General features: G+C 39.0%; 1 protein-coding gene across 1 annotated transcript; it reads left to right on the top strand.

Annotated features, from left to right (window-relative positions):
* Nucleotides 1-1,428: 1,428 nt before the first annotated feature.
* LOC129457347 (protein TUNAR-like) lies at nt 1,429-20,671 on the top strand. Its single transcript, XM_055231175.1, has 2 exons — nt 1,429-1,489; nt 20,486-20,671. The coding sequence occupies exons 1-2, from the start codon at nt 1,454-1,456 to the stop codon at nt 20,669-20,671; spliced, it is 222 nt and encodes a 73-aa protein (XP_055087150.1). The 5' UTR covers nt 1,429-1,453.
* Nucleotides 20,672-21,995: the final 1,324 nt, after the last annotated feature.

Raw genomic sequence — 21,995 nt, 5'->3', positions numbered from 1 at the left:
TTATTTGTGTATGACCCAGCTCAATATTTTGGCTAATTGCAAGTGAGTACAGAGCAGTGGGTGGGGATAGGGGGTAGGTGAAAACAAACATTTTCTGAGCACTCAAGCCCTTAATGCAGGACAATACAGGATCACGCAAACATGGCAGAAAATGTAAAATGTATGTATATATACCATATTTTTTTTACACGTATTTGAGCAAAATATGTCGAGTACAGCGCCAGTACAGATATATTGTATAAGCAGGTCAAAATAAGTCCATCAGCATCTAATTTTAAAGCATTTTAAAGTCTGATAATCAGGAAGTGCGTGTTAGCTTGCTCCGTACGGGTCTCTGAAAATTGTGAAAAGTGCTTATAAACTCATTTTGGTGAATAGTTAGGATGTTCAGAAAGCATAAGTGAGGGATAACTTTGGACCTCTGCAAATTCAGTTTTTTCACATTTTTAAACACAGCAAAAATAAACTGGTATATTTATTATTATTATTATTATTATTATTATTATTATTATTATTATTATTATTATTATTATTATTATTATTATTATTATTATTATTATTATTATAGCCTAACACTAATAGTCAAATGTTGGTGGTCCTCTCATCCAAATATACTGACCTCCAGCCCGCCTGAACCCTCACCCTACAGCCCCGTCGCCGCCTCTCTGCTCCGTGTGGCTCCCCCGAGTGGGTTACCATGGCGACTGCAGCTACATTAATATGAAGGAGGGAACGGAGCGGGCGGGCGAGCGGGGGAAACCTCTGGATTCTGTGGACCACGATGGAGAGAGAGACAGAGAGGGAGGGGGATAGAGAGAAAAACAACAGTCGTGATAAGGAAGGTGTTCACATGCGCTTGGTTAGTTGCATCTCAGCTCTACCACGGTAACGCAACACCACGAGGAAGAATTTAAGCACTTTGAGATTTTTTTTGAAGCAACCTAATACAAAAAAACATTACTAAAAAAAATACTTTCAGAAGCAGTTTTTTTGAAGGAGAAAAATCATATTTGGAAACAATTTTTAAACAAACTTTGAAATATCTTACAAGGAGTTGACAAAGCTGCGTTCGCGATTAATGTGTTTGCTAGCTAAGTTCTATCCTAATTTTACTACTGGAACACAACCCTAGATGGGCGGACACATTTGGCACTTTTGGAGGTCTCTCTTAATAAAATAAATTCAGACAATTGGAAAAAAAAAAAAAAAAGTTTATGAATATCGTTGTGGAGAAACCTTTTGAATCTTTTTGAGAGATTTTTTTTGACCAAGCAGAATGGAGACCTAAACGTGCAATCGTGATCTTGAGATGAGAGTCCTGGAGGAGAAGAGAAGAGGAGTGGTGAAGACTTTGGACCAGCGTGACTTCCATGAGTTCCATCATGAGAGGGGAGAGCTTCCAGCCTAGAGCCCGGGAATGTCCACTTGCTCTGGGAAGAAGCCCGCCTCCAGCATGTCCAATGTCCTACTCCTCCTGATGCTTTGTAAGGTATGGATATATATGTCGTAGTACACTTTAACGCAGAATTAAAGAGGGTTTTGAATGAATGTTTTAGTTACATTGATAATAATAATAATAATACATACAAAAATAGAGACTTATATCTCGCTTTTTTGGACACTCAAAGACCTTTTACAAACAAGAAAGCAGCAGAAGATGATGGTGGAGATCACGTGCAGAATGCCAGACTGAACAGGTAAGTTGTTAGCAGTGATTTGAAATGCTGTAACAAGTCCGAATTCCTGATGGATTGTGGGAGTGGGTTCCAGAGGGTAAGGGCGAGGGCAGCGAAAGCTCGGTCCCCCAAGGTTTGGTCCCCAAAGGTTTGGTGCTTTATCCTGATGACGGGAGTGAAGGGAGAGGTTTTTACTGTATACTTCATAAAACAGGGACTATCACAACAATAGAGTGTGAATGAAGATTCATTTGGTTAAAAAAAAAAAAAAAAAGTTACAAAGTTTGAGCTTGTTTTTCGGTCTTTGCAATGTTCTTACTGTAAAACAAATATTAGATAATCCATCCAACCATAGTTTCATTTATATACTAGCGTAGGCTTTTTATTCTAAAATTGTGCATGTTATGAAAATAAAATATTAATATTTAAAGGTGGGATGTATTATGCAAAATTTATGTTTTTTTATTTTGTTTTATTTATACTGTGTTTTAATGTTATTCCCTCATCAAAAAAACAGGTTTGAAGAGGTTTTAGGTTTCATCCATGCATGTTTGAGTAATTTAGCGATCTCTCCCGTGTCCTATTCGAACCCTCCTTACGTTTAGCTGTAAGATTCTGTACAAAGCTCCGCCCACAACATCACCCACGCTCCCACATGACAAATCTCCATAAGTATACAGAAACATGATACAAAATTGTAGTCAACAACTTCACAAACCTGATATGATGTGCAGTAGTTTCATTAGCAGGATGCACGCTGATTGTAAAGTGATAGCGCTCTGAAGGGGGAGTGACTTAACGCAGAGAGCAAAGGGAGGGGAAACTCAGAGCATCAAAAAATTTGAAACTTATAAAGCGGGTTAATATGTTGATTTGGGTGAAAATTGCATTTTCAAAACAATAAAAAGTTTTCAGTTGCAACCACTTTAAAAGCACTGTATGTAATTTTTATTGTCTTAAAACTATGAAAAACAGATCTAGTTTGTTTCCAGTGGTCCAAAGTTATTCCTCACTTACCTTATGCATCGTTAGCATCATAATTATTCACCACATTGAATTTATAAGCACGTTTCACAACTGTCAGAGACCAGAGCAGAGTTTTGCCAGTTTTGCAAGACACATTGCTCAAATACATTGGAAAAAAATTGGAAACAAGGCCTGTAATAAATACCACAACTTCATGGATATAACTTTTCACCATATTATAATAGTAGTATAATAGTCTCTCATTGAGTTGTGTTTAGAGTGATTCATGCATGTTTGAGTAACTCCATATCGTCCTGCAATAGAGATTTCTATTTTCTATTTTCACCTATCCCCTATCTCCGCCCACCGCTCTTTATGGGACTTAGCCATGCTGTCAGTCAAATCTATTGCTAACGTTAGCGGGAGCGACCTCAGAGAAAGAAGACACTCGATTTGTCTATTACTAAAGTTCATGTCTCGAGTTACAAACAATAGCAAAATAAAAATACCAGAATTATGTAGAGCGGCTTATTACAGACATTGTAAGACCAAAATGTCGAGGCTGACAGCAGCAGTTACAGAGAGAGGAGTGACAGTTTTCAAATGTAAAGTGGATTGGAGACTCGTGAGTTGAAAGCGTGCTCATGATCACTTCCTATTTGGAACATGGCGGCTAGCACGTTAGCTATGTCCATTTATATATACAGTCTATGTCGTTTTGCTCTTGTTTTTGTCTTGTGTGTATTAGCTTTGAATGACTAGTCTAACCAGAAGAAATGTGACGTAATTCCTTGCACTAGAATGCCAAAATATGCAAGACAGGCACTGCAATCAGTAATCAAAATAAAAAAATAAATAAAAAAAACCTTGTCCAAAGTATTAAAGTATTGAATAGTGATTTGATAAAAATTCCAATGATTGCTCAGCCCTAATATGCACACAGGAGCATATACAAAACATAATGTACATAATAATATAGGAGCTCTACATACATGAATATTAATAAGACTGGGGACTCCTTAATAGGCTGTGGGAACATCATGGAATCGGAAATGTCATGCAAAGGTGATTTACTGTTGGAATATACTATCTGGATATGTACACATCTGCTGATATGAAAAAACGCAGCCTTGTAGCAAAACTAGGGCTGAACGATTTGGAGGAAAAAAAAAATCAAATTTTCTGACAAACATTATGATTCGATTTGCAATTTATGTTTTAAAGCTCCTATATTATGCAAAGTGGACACTTGTGAGCTTTAATCTATGTTATAATGAAACAAAACACAACTCCAGGTGTGTTTGTGATGAGGAAACATTATAACATAGATCAGAAAATAGAGTAAAATGAGACCTTTAATACTAGGATTCTGTTCAAAGTTCACATTTTTAGCTTGTCCAAAAGACTGATAAAAGAAACATGAGCTCACAAACTAATACAAGACTCACATTTACATTTTCTAAACTACAGGGTTAGCAGATTTTATGCGGAATCAAACAGGAGATTCTGATGTTTGTGGAGGAACTTATGGTACTTCATAAATTAGATCCTTGGCGATTTGCTAATTGGGTCCATTCAAATAGTAATAGCTTGTGGTTAATCTTGCAGCCCAACGCAAAAGTAGATGACAGATGTAAAAACAGCGATATTCCCTGGTTTTGTTGACGCACTCTTTGTGATCACCTTTGCAGAGGTTAACAGAACAGGCTCAGATCAGATTACCACCTGCACAATCACGGTTGGAGCGTGTGACTTTCAGACCACATGAGCTGGCTGTATTTAAATACTTTGTGCAGTCGTGTACAGAACTGAAGATGTGTAGCCAAGTATTGGAAGTATTTTTTTTGCAAGTAAATGTAATTGTAAATGCATATATACATGGGTTTTGTTTGAATACGTTATATGGCTTATTACAGTGTGGTATGTATGTCACCTCTGATGGTACAGACTCCTCTTCAGTTCTTGTGTTTAACTTTGAGTCAGTTTTATCCACATTTGTCTTTGTTTGTAACTTCTGAAACAATGGTGTAGTCCTATTTAGACCCTAACTCTGCCATGTTTGAAGCACGTGAGCGTGTTACGATCCATGGCTCAAAGTGTTGCAACAGAAGTAGAGACCATAGACCATAATCCAGATGGTTTAGGTTTAAACCAACTGGATTAGGTTGAAATAAATAAAAATACAAGTTGAATCTTTATATAAATACACTGTGTCATAGTACTGTAGAACTGTAGTACAGATGTGACTTATATATGTTTTTTGGGGGGGTTTTTGCATTTTTTTTTGCTGGTGTGACTTATACTCAGATGCGACTTATATATGTTTTTTTTTTCCTTTTTTCTGCATTTTTTTTTGCTGCTGCGACTTATACTTAGATGCGACTTATATATATATATATATATATATATTTTCTTTTTTTCTGCATTTTTTTGCTGGTGTGACTTATACTCAGATGCGACTTATATATGTTTTTTTTCTTCATTATTCTGCATTTTTTCCACTGGTGCAACTTATACTCCAGAGTGACGTATAGTCCGGTAATACGGTAATACAGTACTTTTTTCAGCAGAAATAGTACTTTTTGCATGAACTCCTCCTGCAGGTGTAGTCTGGGTCAAATGAATAAAGTCAAGTAATAGTTTTGTTCCAGTGAACTACTTTTCCTGGCTGTGTAAATGTACCCAATGACACAATAGCAGCACTAACTTTGAAAAGACAGTGAGCCAACCAAAGCATGAAGGGAGACATCCTAATCCTGTGCAGACTCTTCCACGTATGTCCTGAAGCTCCTAAGCGTCTCTGATAGTGTCTCTGTTAGCGCATCGGTTAGCTGTTTGTTAGCGATGGGCTTCTGAGCGCACATCAGTCCCCTGGGAATAGAGCTCATGCATGTAGCTAACAGGTTTAAAGTGTCTTATATAACAGGGGGAAGCCCACAACATGGATGTTTGCATGAGTTCAGTGTGTAATGCTAGCAGACACAAGCCACAAAGTTCACAGTTAGTCTACAGTTCAAGCATTATTTAATCATTAGATTTTTTTTTTTTAAATAGGCAAGGCAAGGCAAGTTTATTTGTATAGCACAATTCGTACACAAGGTAATTCAAAGTGCTTTACAGAATAAGAAAGACATTAAAATCACACAAATCAAATCTGCAACTCTCTCACCCACTCGTTTGCACCCTTTAAAAACTCTCTCTCGCACTCTTTAAACATTGTCTTGCTCAGTTTAAGAACTTTCCCATTACTTTACAAAAAAAAATAAAAAAAATAAAAAATATATAATATATAATAAATATTTGGACTTGCTGAACTCTTTAAAGGAACTGTATGTAGTCTATGCTCTTACTGTTTTAAAAATGAACTACAATCACAACTGAACCTGTGCTGCCGGAGATTTAACCTGCAGATAGAGACACACAAGTTTATTTTATTCTCAGTTTATGGACAGGCCTCATGTGACTGTGATTGTCTGCAGGTGCTGGGGTTTAGGTAGTGACCATTCAGATCAGAGAGAGGCATTTTAGGGTTAAACCAACTGGATTTCAATCCAAATATATATTGATCAAGTCCAGTGAATTTATGATTAGGAATAAATCAGCATTACAGTTGTTATCAGTGAAAGATATATTGGTCATGTTTGGATGAATACATTAGAAAACAAAGCCAAAACCGAGTGTGACTGTCGAGCGCAGTTAGAATGTGCAGACGCCGATGTGAGAGAAGAGATCATCTGTGAGGAGGGAGGTCTCACTCTGCTCCTCAATTCACACACACACACGGACACACCTTAGAATGGGCTTTGCTGAGTAGTTTTTTGTTACACTGTGAGTAAAGAAAGTGGGCCAGGTTAGACTACTCATACGACTAAAACAGAGTAAACATTATTATATTTTATGATTTTACAAAATAAAATAAAAAAAGTGGTTAAGTTTGTAATGTGGCTTCCTTGTTGAACACGGGCAGCAGATGTGGCAAACAAAGACATAATTCCATAACTGTTATCCAGCAGCAACAATGTTAACAAATCTTTAGCACCTTTATTGTATATTTTAAAGCGGCCCTATTATGCAAAATGTACTTTTTAGCACTTTTAAGCATGTTATAGTTATTGCCCTTCTAATTTAGAGTCTCGAAGTAGTATTTAGCGAGGGTAATCTTTATTCTCCTGTATTCAAGACGTCATCGCTTCGTTTTCACCTCCATCTGTACACGTCCACTGCAATACACTCACTTCATTCTCCTATTTTATTTTCTTAATCGATGATACGTGTACAATTCAGCAGCCTCACAGTTATTTTGGTCCAAGCAGACAAGCAGGTGATGGACCCTTTACAAGAAAAGTTACATAATGTACCTTTAATTACCTGTACTATAATTTAAAGGTCCTAAATTAAGCAAACTGGACCCTTGTGAACTTTAAGCCATGTTATAATATTGTTACCTCATCAAAAACATAGTTAGAGTTGTGTTTTTGTTTCATTCACACAAGTAATTCTTTATTATTTGTGTGTCTACATCTGCAAAGCTCAAAATGCTCCGTTCCATCTTGTGATGTTTTATAATTTGTTCAGTAGAGATTGGCAATTCCAGGGCTGAAATGATCCAAATGATTCTAGTAAAGGTGTGTGGAGTTAAAAAACACAGTGGAGCACTTCCTGTATTACCACATGACATCACAAGGTGGAAAAGAGTCTTTTCAGTCTGAGAGAAGAACTCAGTTTAAATATGCAGGGTTTGTGTGTTAAACATGTGTGAATGAAACAAAAGAACATTATAACATAGGTCAGAAAATAGCGTAATATCGGCCCTTTAAAATACACCCAAATTTAGCATTGTCATGTTGTTGATTTGTCTCGTCTGTATAAAAAGAAAATAAATACTGTCTGATCCCTGAGACAATAGTTAAGGCTTGGACTGTCCAAATGAAGTCCTGAGTGACAGCGCAAATCAATAAGCAGATATGTGAATCCTCCTCAGCTTATCCCCGCTACTGGACAAAAGCTCACAGTGCATCCTTATCTAATGCAGTCTGGGGCTTTGAAAACTGTGGGCTTGGACCGTAAACTGTATAAAGAAGTGGACTAAGTGAGTGTGATGTCATCCACAGCATTCAGCTCCAGCCAAATGAAGCTCATCGAGGCTAACAGTTATTGACCTTTTCCCGCCCCTCCCACTTTTTCCATGGTTGCAACTAAACTGCGCTTCCGGTTAAGTGGAAATCCTGTTCCTTCAATAGAGAATTTGGGAAAATATTATGTAATGTAGGTTGGTTTGTGTCAAATGTTCAGTGTTTATGTGCAACAAGGAGTCAACACTGCACTGATTCTCTGGAAAGCTTCTCTGAAAACCTTCAAAATGGCTCTGTAGTCCATATAGAACTTATTTGTCAAGATCGGCAGCTCCATACAAAATAATACAACCCAAAGGACAATGGAAACTTCCAGAATAAGGTGAATAGGGGTGAGTTTGGAGCAACCAAAAAGCCAGTCCGGCGCGAGGCTGTCAATCAAACCTGATGCTAACGCTAGCGGGTGTGATTTTTGGAAAGTCTGTTGATTTTGCTATTGTGTCCATAAATCATATCTTGATTTATGGACACAATAGCAAAATGAAATTACCAGGATCATTACCAAAAAACAAAATGACAAGGCTCTTTGCAGCAGTTACAGAGAGAGGGGTGACAGTTTCCTGGGATAGTCCTGTCGTAGGCCTGGTTTAGATCTTAGAACGTAGATCTTGGTACTTGGAAAGTCAAATCTTTTCTTAGGTGGTACTTGGTATGAAAAGTTTTAAAGCCACTACTTAACAACTGGTTTCACTTCACACAAGTTTGGAGCTGGTTTGGTCCTGTTTTGGTTCAATTGGGTTAGATTTGATCTTTACCTGGTTTAGTCACAGTGTAGACATGATTTAGTCCCTTTTTAATGCTGGTTTGGTCCTGGCTTTGGTTCAGTTCTAGTCCAGTCTTAGTTTAGTCCTAGTACAGACCTGGTTCAGTTCCAGTTTAAACCCGGCTTAGTGCTAATATAGACCTGGTTCAGTCCTACTTTAGACCTGGGTCAGCCCCCATTATGTCCTGGTTCAGGCCTAGTTTAGATTTGGTTTAGTCCTAGTACAAACCTGGTTCCGTCTCAGTTTAAACCTGGTTCAGTCTTTGTTTAGACCTAGTTCAATCCTAGTACAGACCTCCTTCATTCCTAGTTTAGACCTGGTTTAGTCCTCATTCTGACCTGGTTCAGTCCTTGTTTAGATTTGATTTAGTCTTAGTACAGACCCGGTCCAGTCCTAGTTTAGACTTGGGTTAGTCTGGTATAGACCTCTTTCAGTCCTAGTTTAGACCTGGTTTAGTCCTCGTACAGCCCTGATTCCGTCCTAGTGTAGATTTGGTTTAGTCCTAGTTCTGACCTGGTTCAGTCCTAGTTTAGCTTTGATTTAGTCCTAGTAAAGACCTGGTTCAGTTCTGGTTTAGACCTTGTTTAGTTCTCATTCTGACCTGGTTCAATCCTTGTTTAGACCTGATTTAGTCCTCGTACACACCTGGCTCAGTCCTGGTTTAGACCTGGTTCGGTCTTAGTTTAGACTAAAAATAATCCTTCTTCTTCTTCTGCTGGCTGCAGATACAATCTGTTTATAAAAGATTTCTGGACTTTTAAGTTGACATAACTGACACGCAAACCACAAAACTGATGTGAGTATCAGAGGGACCATGAAAAGAACCAGTTTTGATTTTGCAGTTTCATTTTAACAATCTAATAACTCCATAAATCTGATAATAGTCTGATTTTGAGTGTGCATGTAACCATAGACACTGTAATCAAAGTCCGTAGAAGTATAAGGAAGGTCATCTGGCATAAAAATGTTACTGTCGTTAAAAACATCTGTGTAAGTATTCAAATGTTGATTATTTTTTATGTATATTAAATTTAAATATATATAAAATCTATCTTGAATCATATTTTACAGAAATGACATAAAACACTTAGACAGCTGCAGACAGGAATAAATAAAAAGTGTCCCGTTGTTGAGTCCCTGCTCCCTCCTACTCGTTCATCCTTCTCCTTATTTTTTCTCCATACTTTTCTTCCACATTGTTAGTGTGGGAGTAGTCGGTTCCTTCCATAGTTTCAAAAGAAGTCGGGGACCTAGCCAGTACTACTACTTGTTGGGCACTCACCCTGGTACTAGTATACAAAATTGTCAATATTACCACGCGGTCTTATATCTGTGTAATCCCTAGTATTGATACTCGCTCAAATGAGTATCTAGTTTTCATGCTAGATTTAGTATCGATTAGTATCTGATTTTTGCTACTTCTGACAACTCTACCTGGTACTGTTATTAACTTTCTGTCCTATACATAAGCAAAATAAATACTAATGTTTATGTGCTTGTTATATTTGGCAGAGTAGCCCTTGTCACTAGGAGTTCTGCAGGATTTGTGCCGTTTGATTAAATAAATATGATTAAATAATAATAATACCAGGACTGAACCAGCACTAAAACCAAAACTAAACCAAGACTAAACCAAGACTAAACCGGGACTGAACCAGGACTAAAAAAGGACTAAACCAGGACTGAACAGGGACTAAACTGGGACTTATCCAAAACTAAACTAGGACTGAATCAGGACTAAACCAGGACTGAACCAGCAATAAACCAGGACTAAACCAGGACTGAACCAGCACTAAAACCAAGACTAAACCAAGACTAAACCGGGACTGAACCAGGACTAAAAAAGGACTAAACCAGGACTGAACAGGGACTAAACTGGGACTTATCCAAAACTAAACTAGGACTGAATCAGGACTAAACCAGGACTGAACCATCAATAAACCAGGACTAAACCAGGATTAAGATAGGATTTAAACCAAGACTAAACCAAGACTGAATGGAGAGGCTGTAGATGTGTCCAGGACTGAACTGGTACTAAAATAGGACTGAACCAGCACTAAACTAGGACTAAACCAGGACTAAAACCAAAACTAAACCAAGACTGAACCAGCACTAAAACCAAAACTAAACCAGGACTTAACCAGCACTAAAACCAAAACTAAACCAAGACTAAACCAAGACTAAACCGGGACTGAACCAGGACTAAAAAAGGACTAAACCAGGACTGAACAGGGACTAAACTGGGACTTAACCAAAACTAAACTAGGACTGAATCAGGACTAAACCAGGACTGAAACAAGACTGAACAGGACTCAAAGAGGACTAAAACAGGACTGAACCAGGATTAAGATAGGATTTAAACCAAGACTAAACCAAGACTGAATGGAGAGGCTGTAGATGTGTCCAGGACTGAACTGGTACTAAAACAGGACTGAACCAGCACTAAACTAGGACTAAACCAGGACTAAAACCAAAACTAAACCAAGACTAAACCGGGACTGAACCAGGATTAAACCAGGACGGTGAGGCTGTAGATGTGTCCAGGACTGAACCCGGACTAAACTAGGAATAAACCAGGACTGAATCAGCACTAAACCAAGACTAAACTGGGACTAAAACAGGACAAAACCAGGACTAAACCAGGACCAAACTGGGACTAAACCAGGACAAAACCAGGACTAAACCAGGACTGCACCAGGCTGCAGATTTCCCATGTTGTTTGTTGTCCCGTGCCTCTTATTCAACGTAAGCACCGCTGGGATCTGTCCTCCATATAGTTTGGAGACTCTTGTATGTTGTTTTTGACAGATTGTTGACTGCGCTCCCACTTCACAGAGCCCTGACACACTCTCTTTTCTCATCACACCACCAACATCCTCCTCATGTGAACAAACCGTTATTAATGAGGGAATACGGACCAGAGCTGGAGCACTAATTAGCCAGCTCTCATGCTATTGTCTGACGCACAGGGGCTAGAGAGGGGGAGTTGTGTCCAAGGCCCAAAAAACCTACCCAAATATGATATAATATTAAACTAGTGCATGGCGTAACCAGCATTTCATTTCAAAACTAAATATGGTTTCTTTTGAATTCCATCAGCATTCTGAATTTTTTTTTTAGATGAAACTGCTCATAAATACATCCAAAATGATCCAATCTCTGTATGTTTTATAGGTTGATATTAGTTTCATCTCCACATCCTCCAAATGTAATTGTGCAATCAGATCTGTTTTGTTTTTTTTTGTTTTTTCTGAAATGTGAAACATAGACAACATTGATACATAGCCAACAGTTTGGGAAGAAATAGATAAGTAACATCTTATTTACGTTGATCTGTTGATAATTTCAGATATCCTATGAACTACCGTGTTTTTACTTTCACTTTTGTTCGCGTCCAGACAATATGGGCCTGTCTGCTTCTTACTTCACGCAGTTGACCGCCTCTCCTAGTCTGTTTCTATTTGTAATTGGGCTGCGCTGTTGCAGATGTGTTACTGTGATCTGTGAGAATCAAACAACAACACCTCAGTCATAGTTCCCAGGTTTACTTGCATTTTGATAAATCGGTTTCAACTGGACTAGGCCAGTTGTCCGGTTTTCCTGGCGTGCGAGTAAATGTAGAGAGCGTCCTCCGGCCCCCATGTCCTCCCCTGAGCTGGAGAGCATCCAGGCATCTGTCCCCTGTTCCCTGTCCTCTGAGCGCAGAGGGGACAGGGAGCAGAGCTGGAGGAGGTCCAGATTGAGACACAGCTGCCCTACACACACACCACTGAGAGCCAGAAACAGACCACGGTACTGTCCAAAACACAGCAGCTGTCAAAGGTCCTATATTATACAAAATGGACTCTTGCGAGCTTTTAGCCATGTTACAATGTTGTTACCTCCTCAAAAACACACCTGGAGTTGCGTTTTGATTCATTCACACATGTTTGAGTAACTCTTTATTATTAGTCTGTTACATCTCCAACGCTCAAAGTGCTCTGTTCCACCTTCTGATGTCATGAAGTGGTAGTTTTCAAGTTAACAGACAGCTTTTAACCTTTAGTTCACCTTTAGTTCAGTAGAGATTGGCATTTACAGGACAGAAATTATCCAAATGATCCTAGTTAAGGTGTATGGAGTTTAAAAACATAGTGGAGCACTTCCTGTATTACCACATGATGACATCACAAGGTGGAAGGAGTGTTTTTCCATTTGACAGAAGAAGGTTTGTGTGTTAAACATGTGTGAATGAAACAAAACACAACTCCAGGTCTGTTTGTGATGAGGAAACAACATAACATACGTACATCAGAAAATATTGTAATAAGGGTCCTTCAATGTTTGTTCAAAAATATATCCAAAATAGTGTCTATGTTTACAGACGCACCAAAAATGTGATTACTGTCTGATTTCTGGAGTGATTAAACTATTCAAATGTCATGTGAGCAGTTGTATCAGATGTTTGTGCAGGTTTTGACAGGGAAAATTATGCTCAAAAGACCAAATAAATGTCACCAGGAGCTCTGATTATGCTGTAAACACACACCACCCATAAGAATGAATTATTATGTGATTATGATTTTTACTATAAAGCTACCCATTGTCTCAGGACTGCATTTGGACTGCAGTAAGAGTACTTCTTATCTTTAATTATACAGGGAGAGCACCAAACTCTTTTATAGACAATGCAAACAAAACAAATAACTACACAGGTCCATTAAAAACATTAAAAACAGGAGCAGGTGTGAGTATAAATGTGTATCACCAGATTATTTAAGTGCATTAGTGGCACCGATGTATCCAGTTTTGCATGTACTTGAAATGTATTTTGTTTTTTGGGAAGCAACAGTACAGCTAAAAGCCTTTTTTTTTTTCGCATTTCAGTTAGAGATTTTAGACATAGACAATGATGAGAACTTGTCAAGTCGTCCCATCCCAGTTTCGTTCTCTTCTGACAGATAGTGATGGCCAATCTACTTTTGTACATTGACAGGTTTTAAATTCATCACCTGTTATGAAACGAAGGGCTGAAAGAAAGAGTGCATGAAGTTTGCATGTATATTATATCTCCATAATCAGGTACAGAACGAAAGGTTGATTTACTGGAGACATGACTTTGGTCTTTTGTTTATTTAAAGGTGCACGTAACTTCTCCAAATCCACCACCAGCTTCTCTCCATGAACACGATATAGCTTTGGAATGCTCCACAGTACTGCATTTGACTTGTATTTGTATTGCATTTAAGAGACAGTGCATATAAAAATAAGATAATGCAAAAAACAAACCAATAAACAAACAAACAAAATAAATATGCAGGATTGTAGTCAAAGTTAATTCCCATCTTTAGTCCCTAAGGGCCAAATCCAGCCACATAACCAGCATAATTCACAGAACATGACAAAAGATACAATAACAGCTTCCATGTGCATCCCTCAGTCACTCGCTCTAAAACACAGGCATTCAGACTCACAATATTAGTATTCGATGTACAGGGCCGACACATACTCTCACTGTTTACACACATAGCATTTACATCTATTTACAGGTCTATATTGACATTACCACGCCCTGCCCACTTTTGCCTCTAAATGTAACTAAACTGTGCATTCTTTGTGGTGTAGTAAGAGAAAAAAAATCTTTCTGTAACTGGACATGAAGTTGAAGGAGTGAAGACAAGTCACTTCTTCAGTTCTGGTCAGATTACAGGTGGACACTGCCTTATGTCTATCTGAAGGGAGGAGCTAACTACACTGAAACTAACACATCTTATGTTTACAGCTTGTGTTTCTCGTAAAGGTCTAATGAGCTACAAGTGTGAACTGTGCTTGAGTCATATTTTGCATAATAATCCAGGCCCTTAATGGATGCTCTCACACCTATTAGCAAACTGGCTACCTCTATTGTTTTCTTGGTTAGGTATAAGTCTGAGGATGAAGTTATAAATAGGAGATAGATGATCCATTTATATGTATGTAGCTAACCTACAGAGACAACATGAAGCTAGTTAATTTCAAGCTAGAAATTAATCCTAGTTGTGATTAAATGTCTTGTGTTTTGCTTTAAACAAATTGAAACAAACTTTATCACCCTTAATGACCTTTAATTGACAATGAACTAAGGCTACTCCTGATAGAAAGTGTAATTAAGTCACCTATAAAGTAATGAAAAGTGTGAAGGGACATGTCGGTGGAGGTGCATCCTGGTAGAGGTCTGCAGGGTGGGGTCCTCTGGGTGGAGGTCTGCAGTCAGACTCTCTTGATTGGTCTATAAGTGGTAAATGGTCAAATTTTTATATAGCACTTTTTTACCTTCAAGACACTTTACATCGAGGGACCCATTCACACACACGTCATACACCAGTGTACGCAGACACTGGGGACGAGGTGGTTCAGTGTCTTGCTGTGGGAGCTGGAGTTGTGTGGATCCGTTCGCTCTTTAAATAAATAATGTTTTTTGTTGAGAGCAGGATTTGAACCAACCTTCAGATCAGTGCACAAACGCTCTACTAACTAAGCTACTCTCGCCCCTCATATACAATGTTTTGATGTCATCTGAAACCCATTAATTGTGCAACCCTAATTTGAAGTCAATATCCCCCACTCCTCTTCTTCCTCCTCTCCCTCCTCTCTTCCACCGCTTCATCAGTGGAGCGGGGCCATCTCCACGCTCCAGTCTGCTTTGAGATGACCTCTCCTGGGCTCTCGTATAAGCGGAGTCGTCTTTGTTCCGTACACGGCCTCTTTATGGACGTCAGGAGCACAATACTCGTTGATGAGTGCGATCGCCTCTGGTCTTACGGGAGCGACAGGCTTCGACAAACACGAGCCCGCTGATGTATGACGGGTATAAACACAGGAAAACACAAAGGGCTGCCACGGTGATGGGCTGCGTCATACGTGATAAAACTCAAATATGAGCATCAGCGGTGATTTTACAAGAAGGTTGTGCAATATCTGCTGTGGATTGGACATAAGATGTAAGCTGGGTGGTAGCATAGTTCAGAGGTGGGACCAAGATGTTGTTTTGCAAGTCTCAAGTAAGTTGATCTTAAGTCCGAGTCAAGTCCAAGTCCTCCGTTTTGAACTTCAAGTCGTTTTCAAGTCCTTAAACCGAAATTCCGACTACAGCTTGCATTTTTGTAATTTTGATGCTTTTAAATGTAATGCAAAGGATTATGGTATATGTAGTTCACTCTGTTTTAGCTTTTGCTGCATCAAAACAATGTACACATACTCGCCGTTGTATACTTGGCCAGTACACTTTTTACACCCACCTTTTCAGATTGTAATGCTATGCCCTACTTTCCAAGCCCTGGATATCAGTAAAGATCAAATTCTGTAGACTTGTTGACCTCCCAACAGAGTCGTAGTATTTTTAGCCTGCATTAGCTAGCGTGCTTTGCAGTTGTTAGCCGGTGTAGAGCAGCCCATTGACCCGTGAAAGAGCACAGTTCTCTGGAGAGGGGCTTGAACGCGGGCCGCTGAAGGCTAAAACACATATGGAGTGCTAAACGCAGACGGAGCAAATCAATACTCAAACTGCAGACTTCATCACAACAACGGGAATATTAGCGATATATGAGGCTTCAAAAAGCGATGTTCGATACTTTGAAAATAATACTTGGTGACCTCGCTGTTGACATGCAGAAGTTGCCACTCTGTCTTGCTGAATACGTTTTTTTGTTATTGCGCACAGATGTGGATGAAACAATTATGACACGAGGGGATGGGGGGGCAGCCTCGTAGTCTCTGAAATGATTGACAAACCAGCGCTGAGCAGAGAGAGGGAGAGAGAAGGGCAGACATTGGCCTTTTTTGTTTGTGGACACTTAAGAGTCACTGTGACAATGGAGGATATTCACCGGGATGCTCAGAAATTTGTGTGGGGCTGGTGCTTATACCTGCACTTAACGGGAGGTGCCGTGTTGCACCGTGACAGAGCAGAGCTAAGGTGCACAAGGATTCAATTGGACATAACATTGTTCCCTCATCAAAGACGTATCTGGATTTGTATTTTACATTCATGCTGGTTTCAGAAATCCTTTGCAGTAGATCTGCTCCCACTGAGCAGTCACTGAACACTTTGAATTTTCCCAGGATTGTTGCGTCACAGGTAGAAACCATACAGAGATTCTTTGTCTCTGTCCAGCGTGAGGCAGCAACACTTTTTTACTCTCACATGGAGCCCAACAGTGACATATTCATTTTACCATCGACCATTACAAAAAAAAAAAATATAATATAAATTATAAATAAATAAAAAACATAAAATAAAAATAAATAAATAAATAAATAAATAAAATAAAAATCTGTTACTGATACTATATAAACCGCCAAGTTATTAAAGCATTTTACTGAATCTCAAAATGTGCTTTTTGGACTTAAAACAACTGCATTATGGATATTAGTTAGCATGTAGATGTTTAGCCTCCACAATGTCTTTGAACTCTTAATATTTGAATTTTTCGAAAAGTCAATGGGAGAAATGAATGGAACATTTACTTAAAGACCTGCAGCAGACAGTCATTGCTCCATTATGGTTCAGCATATGTAAGAACATTAACAAATGCTTAAAAAAATAAAAATAAAAAATCTTCATATTGCTGCTATGTTGCTAAGAGATCGATTTAAAATTAATTGTTTCAGTGGGTTTACCTCAAATGGTCCCAGTGCATTTTGTGAAAGTGGGTCTTATTTGGGCAATGTGTGTTTACTCCACATTGGTTATTCAGTAGAAGACACTGAAGTGGCACAGCGGGTTGTCTCATGAGCGTAACATTATAAAACAGTTTCCATCTTCCGCTTTACTAAACCATTTTCAAAGTTCCATAAAACTTTGAGTCAATGTTTTTAGTGCCATCTATATAATCTACGGGCCGTGTTAGCGCTTGACCTTTTGGCGTTTGAGCTGTTCTGTTCTACCTTTGAATATAACATTGTGTGTGTGTTTGCAGTACAAGTCCTCTCAGAAAGCTGTAAGTGAAATAGTACTACTACTGCTCCGAATACTGCTGTCACAATTGCTGCTACTACTACTGCAACTGTTGCTACTGCTACTAGACCTACTACTACAACTACTACCCTGCTGCTCCTGATTCTACTACAAATTCTGTATGGCTAAAACTGCTGTTACATCTACTACTGTTCTACCACTCTTATTACCACTAATGTGAAAATGCCATACACAAAAACAGCTTTTCGGATCTATTGTTCAAACCTGCTTATCACAAACCACACACGTTGGCTATATTGTTGTCTAAAACGGTATTTAATTCATTTTATGGCAACGTTCCATGTTATCAGTGATTTGCAACATTTGCCATACAAAATCTTAAAGCGCCCATATTACACTATGTTTATTTACTTTTAATAATCTCATTCTCACCAGTTCGGAGTGTTCAAATACTCTTTAGTGATATGTCTGGCACTAAGAAACTTCAAAGCAGCTACTGTTTTTTAGCCTTATATGAACTGCTCCTATGCTGAGGAGAGAGAAAAGGTGTTTTGCTTCTGAACTTTACTGACTACAGAAGTCTTTTACGTTGTGGTTCCTCGTGCTTCTGTATCTGTCTATAAAATCTCGTCATATTGTGATTCCTGTGTGTTTGGTTTTATGTACTGTGTGTTTGGTCTATGGGCTTTGGTGAAAGTGTTTTGTACTTTTGATATGAGCGTGAAGGCTTGAAAAAAGATGTTGGTGGTTTTCAGAATCTTGAAAATGATGATGTCATACTCCCAGATGTGCGGCAAGAGTCAGAATTTCCTATTGATTTCATTGTACTTTCTGTTGAAATATCCATAAGGTAAATGCACAAATGTTGAACTGGATCATTTCTATCCGTAACTAGACCCAGGGCTGGCCCAGCCTATAAGCAGACTAAGTAGCTGCTTAGGGCCCCAAGGCTACCAGGGGGCCCCCAAGAGCCCATATGCGACATATATCAACTTTTATTGGAAACAGGGCTTGTGTGTTTACAGTAGCCTAAATATAAGCCGAAATATTTACATTTGTTTTATATCTATAATAGCTAAATATCTGCTGCTGCTACATTAGTTTTTGAGTCGGGCAGAGGTGAGGGCAGCTATGTGTTTACACCGGTGCAAGGACCCGACATAATGTAAATATAAGCCCACTGGAACTAGAACACATTAAAATCCACCAGAAACTTGTCTAGAATTCCTGATCCCCTTATATGTTTGTGTACTGTTCTTGTGACTGTGGTAGTTGTGATATTCTGGATGTTTTCAGTCTGATGTTGGTCATATAAATACAAACACTATTGGTCAAGGTGATGAGAGCAGAGTCATAATGTTGTCAAAAGTAAATCACCAATAGCTGAGTCAAGATACATCCACTGTCGGGACCCCAGGGACAAATTCAGCTTAGGGCCCTCTGAAAGCTACGACCAGCCCTGACTACACCCAAGAACTCTTTATATTACCACAAAAATCTGTAGTAGAACAATATACATTTCATCTGCCCCCATCTGTATTAAATATGATTGGTCTATAGAATGTTACGATGTCGTCTGAAACACAGCAATAAGGTTTTCTGCCAACATGAACGTGAGTGTTTGCTCCTTGAGTAGCAAGTTTTGGAATTTGTGCCGAAATTTAGACTTTAGTGTCAAAGCGATTGAAAAAAAAACAAACAAACAGTAAAACAAAAACAAAAATCTAAACAAAAAATAAAATAATAATGAAATAACTATCCAGGAGCTGAATTAACGGGCAGTGATGGCTCAAGTGAATAGATTTTTGCTGGCATCAGAAAGACAGGACTGTGACTCCAGGTGACAGTCTGCGGTGAACCTTATTCAGCTTGAGTTAGGATTGGCCTCGAGGCTTTAGAGTGTTTCCATCTTGGTTGTTAAAGTGGTTCTCATCCACTTACTCATTTATTATACATTATATTCTAACCATTTTCTTTTAAAGAGGGGTATTTTACTTTTATGGGGTATTAACTAACACATAACATATTTAGATCACCATTCTACCTTGTATTGTTTTGAAAATGCTGTATGTAAGTTTCACTAAAGTTTTTGCTGCGCTGAGCCCCCCCTGAGTCCCAATGTTAAGTCACTCCAAAAACAAAACAGAACAAAACAAATTTGCATTATACCCCCTCTTGAAGAACACAAAAAGACATTATTGAGCTTTTAACCATGTCATAAAATTCCTCATCAAAGACATTAATGCTGGTTTTAGAAATTCTCACTGAACACTTGGTTGGAATTTGAATTTTCCAGGATTGTTGCATCACAGGTAGAATCCCTGCACAATTTTTTAGGTCCATAAATCATCACCAGACTTATTCAAATAATTTCCGCCATCAAATTGCATTCATTACAACTGCATGCTTATATTAGCATACTGGGACATGTTCCTTATTTGACAATAGTTTTGTTCCTCATGGTACTTCCCTCTGCTGGAAGTAGATGGAGCCCTACACCAGATATCTGTATGGAGAGCACTGAAGCTGGAAAATAATGTCTAGTCCTATTTTTAGCCATTATTTTAATCTATGTTGTTCTTGTTTCCTCATCAAAAACATACATGGAGTTGTGTTTTGTTTCATTCACACATGTTTAACACACAAACTGCGCATAGTTCTTCTCTCAAACAGAAAACAGCCTGTTCCACCTTGTGATGTCATGTAGTAATGCAGGTAGCGCTCCACTGTTTTTTTTTTTTAATCTCCATACACCTTCACTGGAGTCATTTGGATAATTTCAACCATAGATTTGCCAATCTCTACTGAACAAAAGGTAAAAAAAAGGTATGTTTTTGAGGAGGTAACAACATTCTAACATGGCTAAAAGCTCATAGGTGTTAATTTTTCATGTTATAGGACTTTTAAACTCTAAAACACATGTGAAGGCTAGTAATAGTACAAATAATGCATAATATTTGTCCTTTAAAAATGAATGACCATAGTTTCTTGTGTGTTCTAATGTTTCCTCAGACTGGTGCGAGAAGCAAGCGGCAGCCTTTCCCAGGGAAAATGGTCAACACTGTGTACAATGATGAGGAACGGGGAAGCCCAGACAAGGAGAGCAAGGAGGAGAGCATCCTGGCCATGTTAGGCATCATCGGGACTATCCTCAACCTGCTGGTCATCATCTTCGTCTACATCTACACCACGCTGTAGTCTGCTCTTCCTCTGCATCACCCCGTAGCACTGGTCTTTCTTTGCACAACTGTACTACTCCAAAACTCTGGTCATCTCCGTCTTCAACTTCATCTGGACCACCCTGTAGAACTGGTCTTCATCTGCACTACTGTCCAACTGCAAAACAGTGGTCATCTCCATCTACATCTTCATCTACATCACTTTGTAGCACTTATCTTCATCTGCACCACTGTACTACCCCAAAACAGTCGCCATCGTCTTCGTTTACACCTTCCTCTGCACCACTCTGTAGCACTTTACAGCACTGGTCTTCATCTGCACCACTGTAAAACTGGTCTTCCTCAATGTCTTCATCTAAATCTTTCTCTACACCACTTTGAAGTACTGGTCTTCCTCTCTACCATTCTATAGCACTGAGCTTTATCTGCATCACTGCACTACTCCAAAACAGCGCTAATCTTCGTCTACATCTATACCATCTTGTACCACTACTCTTCCTCTGCTCCACTCTGTAGGACCTGAATACACTGATCATCCTCTTTGTCGTCCTCTCTGGTCTTCATCTGCTCCACTCTATACCCCAAAACAGTAGTCATCTTCATCTACACCACCCTGTATTGTTGCTCTGTATCTGCTCCACTCTGTAGGACCTGAACACACTGGTCTTCATCTGCATCACTACTACCCCAAAACACTGGTTAGCTTCACCCACACATCTACACATTTACCCCTGCTAGATTGCTCTTCCTCTGCTCCTTTCTATACTCACAGAATACAGTGGTCGCTTTCTTCACCACACTGGTCTTCATCTGCACCACTAAATAGCACTGGCCTTCGTTTGCGCTATTCTCTGGGACATGTACATATGTGTCTTTATTTGCACCCCTCTGTAGAACAACTGTCATGATCTTCACCACTTCTTTGGATCTCAACACTGGTCATCATCTGCCTCGCTCTAAACACACTGGACTTCCATGTGGTGGTGGTGTTGGTTCCTTTTTTGACATGTAGATCAAAATGGTAAACTTTCCCAGGAAGGTTCACAAACGTTGTGATGGACATCAGAAACTCTGCAGACATCACAGAAGATTCCACTCATGGGGCAGAGGGCTACATCTCTGTTTAAATCCAGACAGAAGATGACTTTTACATCTGAGAACATTCAGATGATAAACTTCTCCATGCAGCTCCGACTGACTGTGGGACAGGGTTGGGGCTCTTTTGGAACTTTTACACATGTTCTTATCAATACAATCTGGAATTGTACAATTAGGTGAAGATGTTAAGTACACAGTATACAGTTTTATGGCCTCCACTATATTTCATATTCATTGGTTGCTTT

The sequence above is a fragment of the Periophthalmus magnuspinnatus genome, chromosome 22 (assembly GCF_009829125.3).
Source record: "Periophthalmus magnuspinnatus isolate fPerMag1 chromosome 22, fPerMag1.2.pri, whole genome shotgun sequence".
NCBI classification, from domain to species: domain Eukaryota; kingdom Metazoa; phylum Chordata; class Actinopteri; order Gobiiformes; family Gobiidae; genus Periophthalmus; species Periophthalmus magnuspinnatus.
Note: the sequence above shows the minus strand (reverse complement) of the source record. Positions and strands in the feature narration are given on the sequence as shown.

Coding starts and splice junctions, on each gene's coding strand:
- LOC129457347 (XM_055231175.1), top strand. CDS start 1,454: ATGTCCAATGTCCTACTCCTCCTGATGCTTTGTAAG. Junction 1,490..20,485: donor TCCTCCTGATGCTTTGTAAG/GTATGGATATAT, acceptor ATGTTTCCTCAG/ACTGGTGCGAGAAGCAAGCG.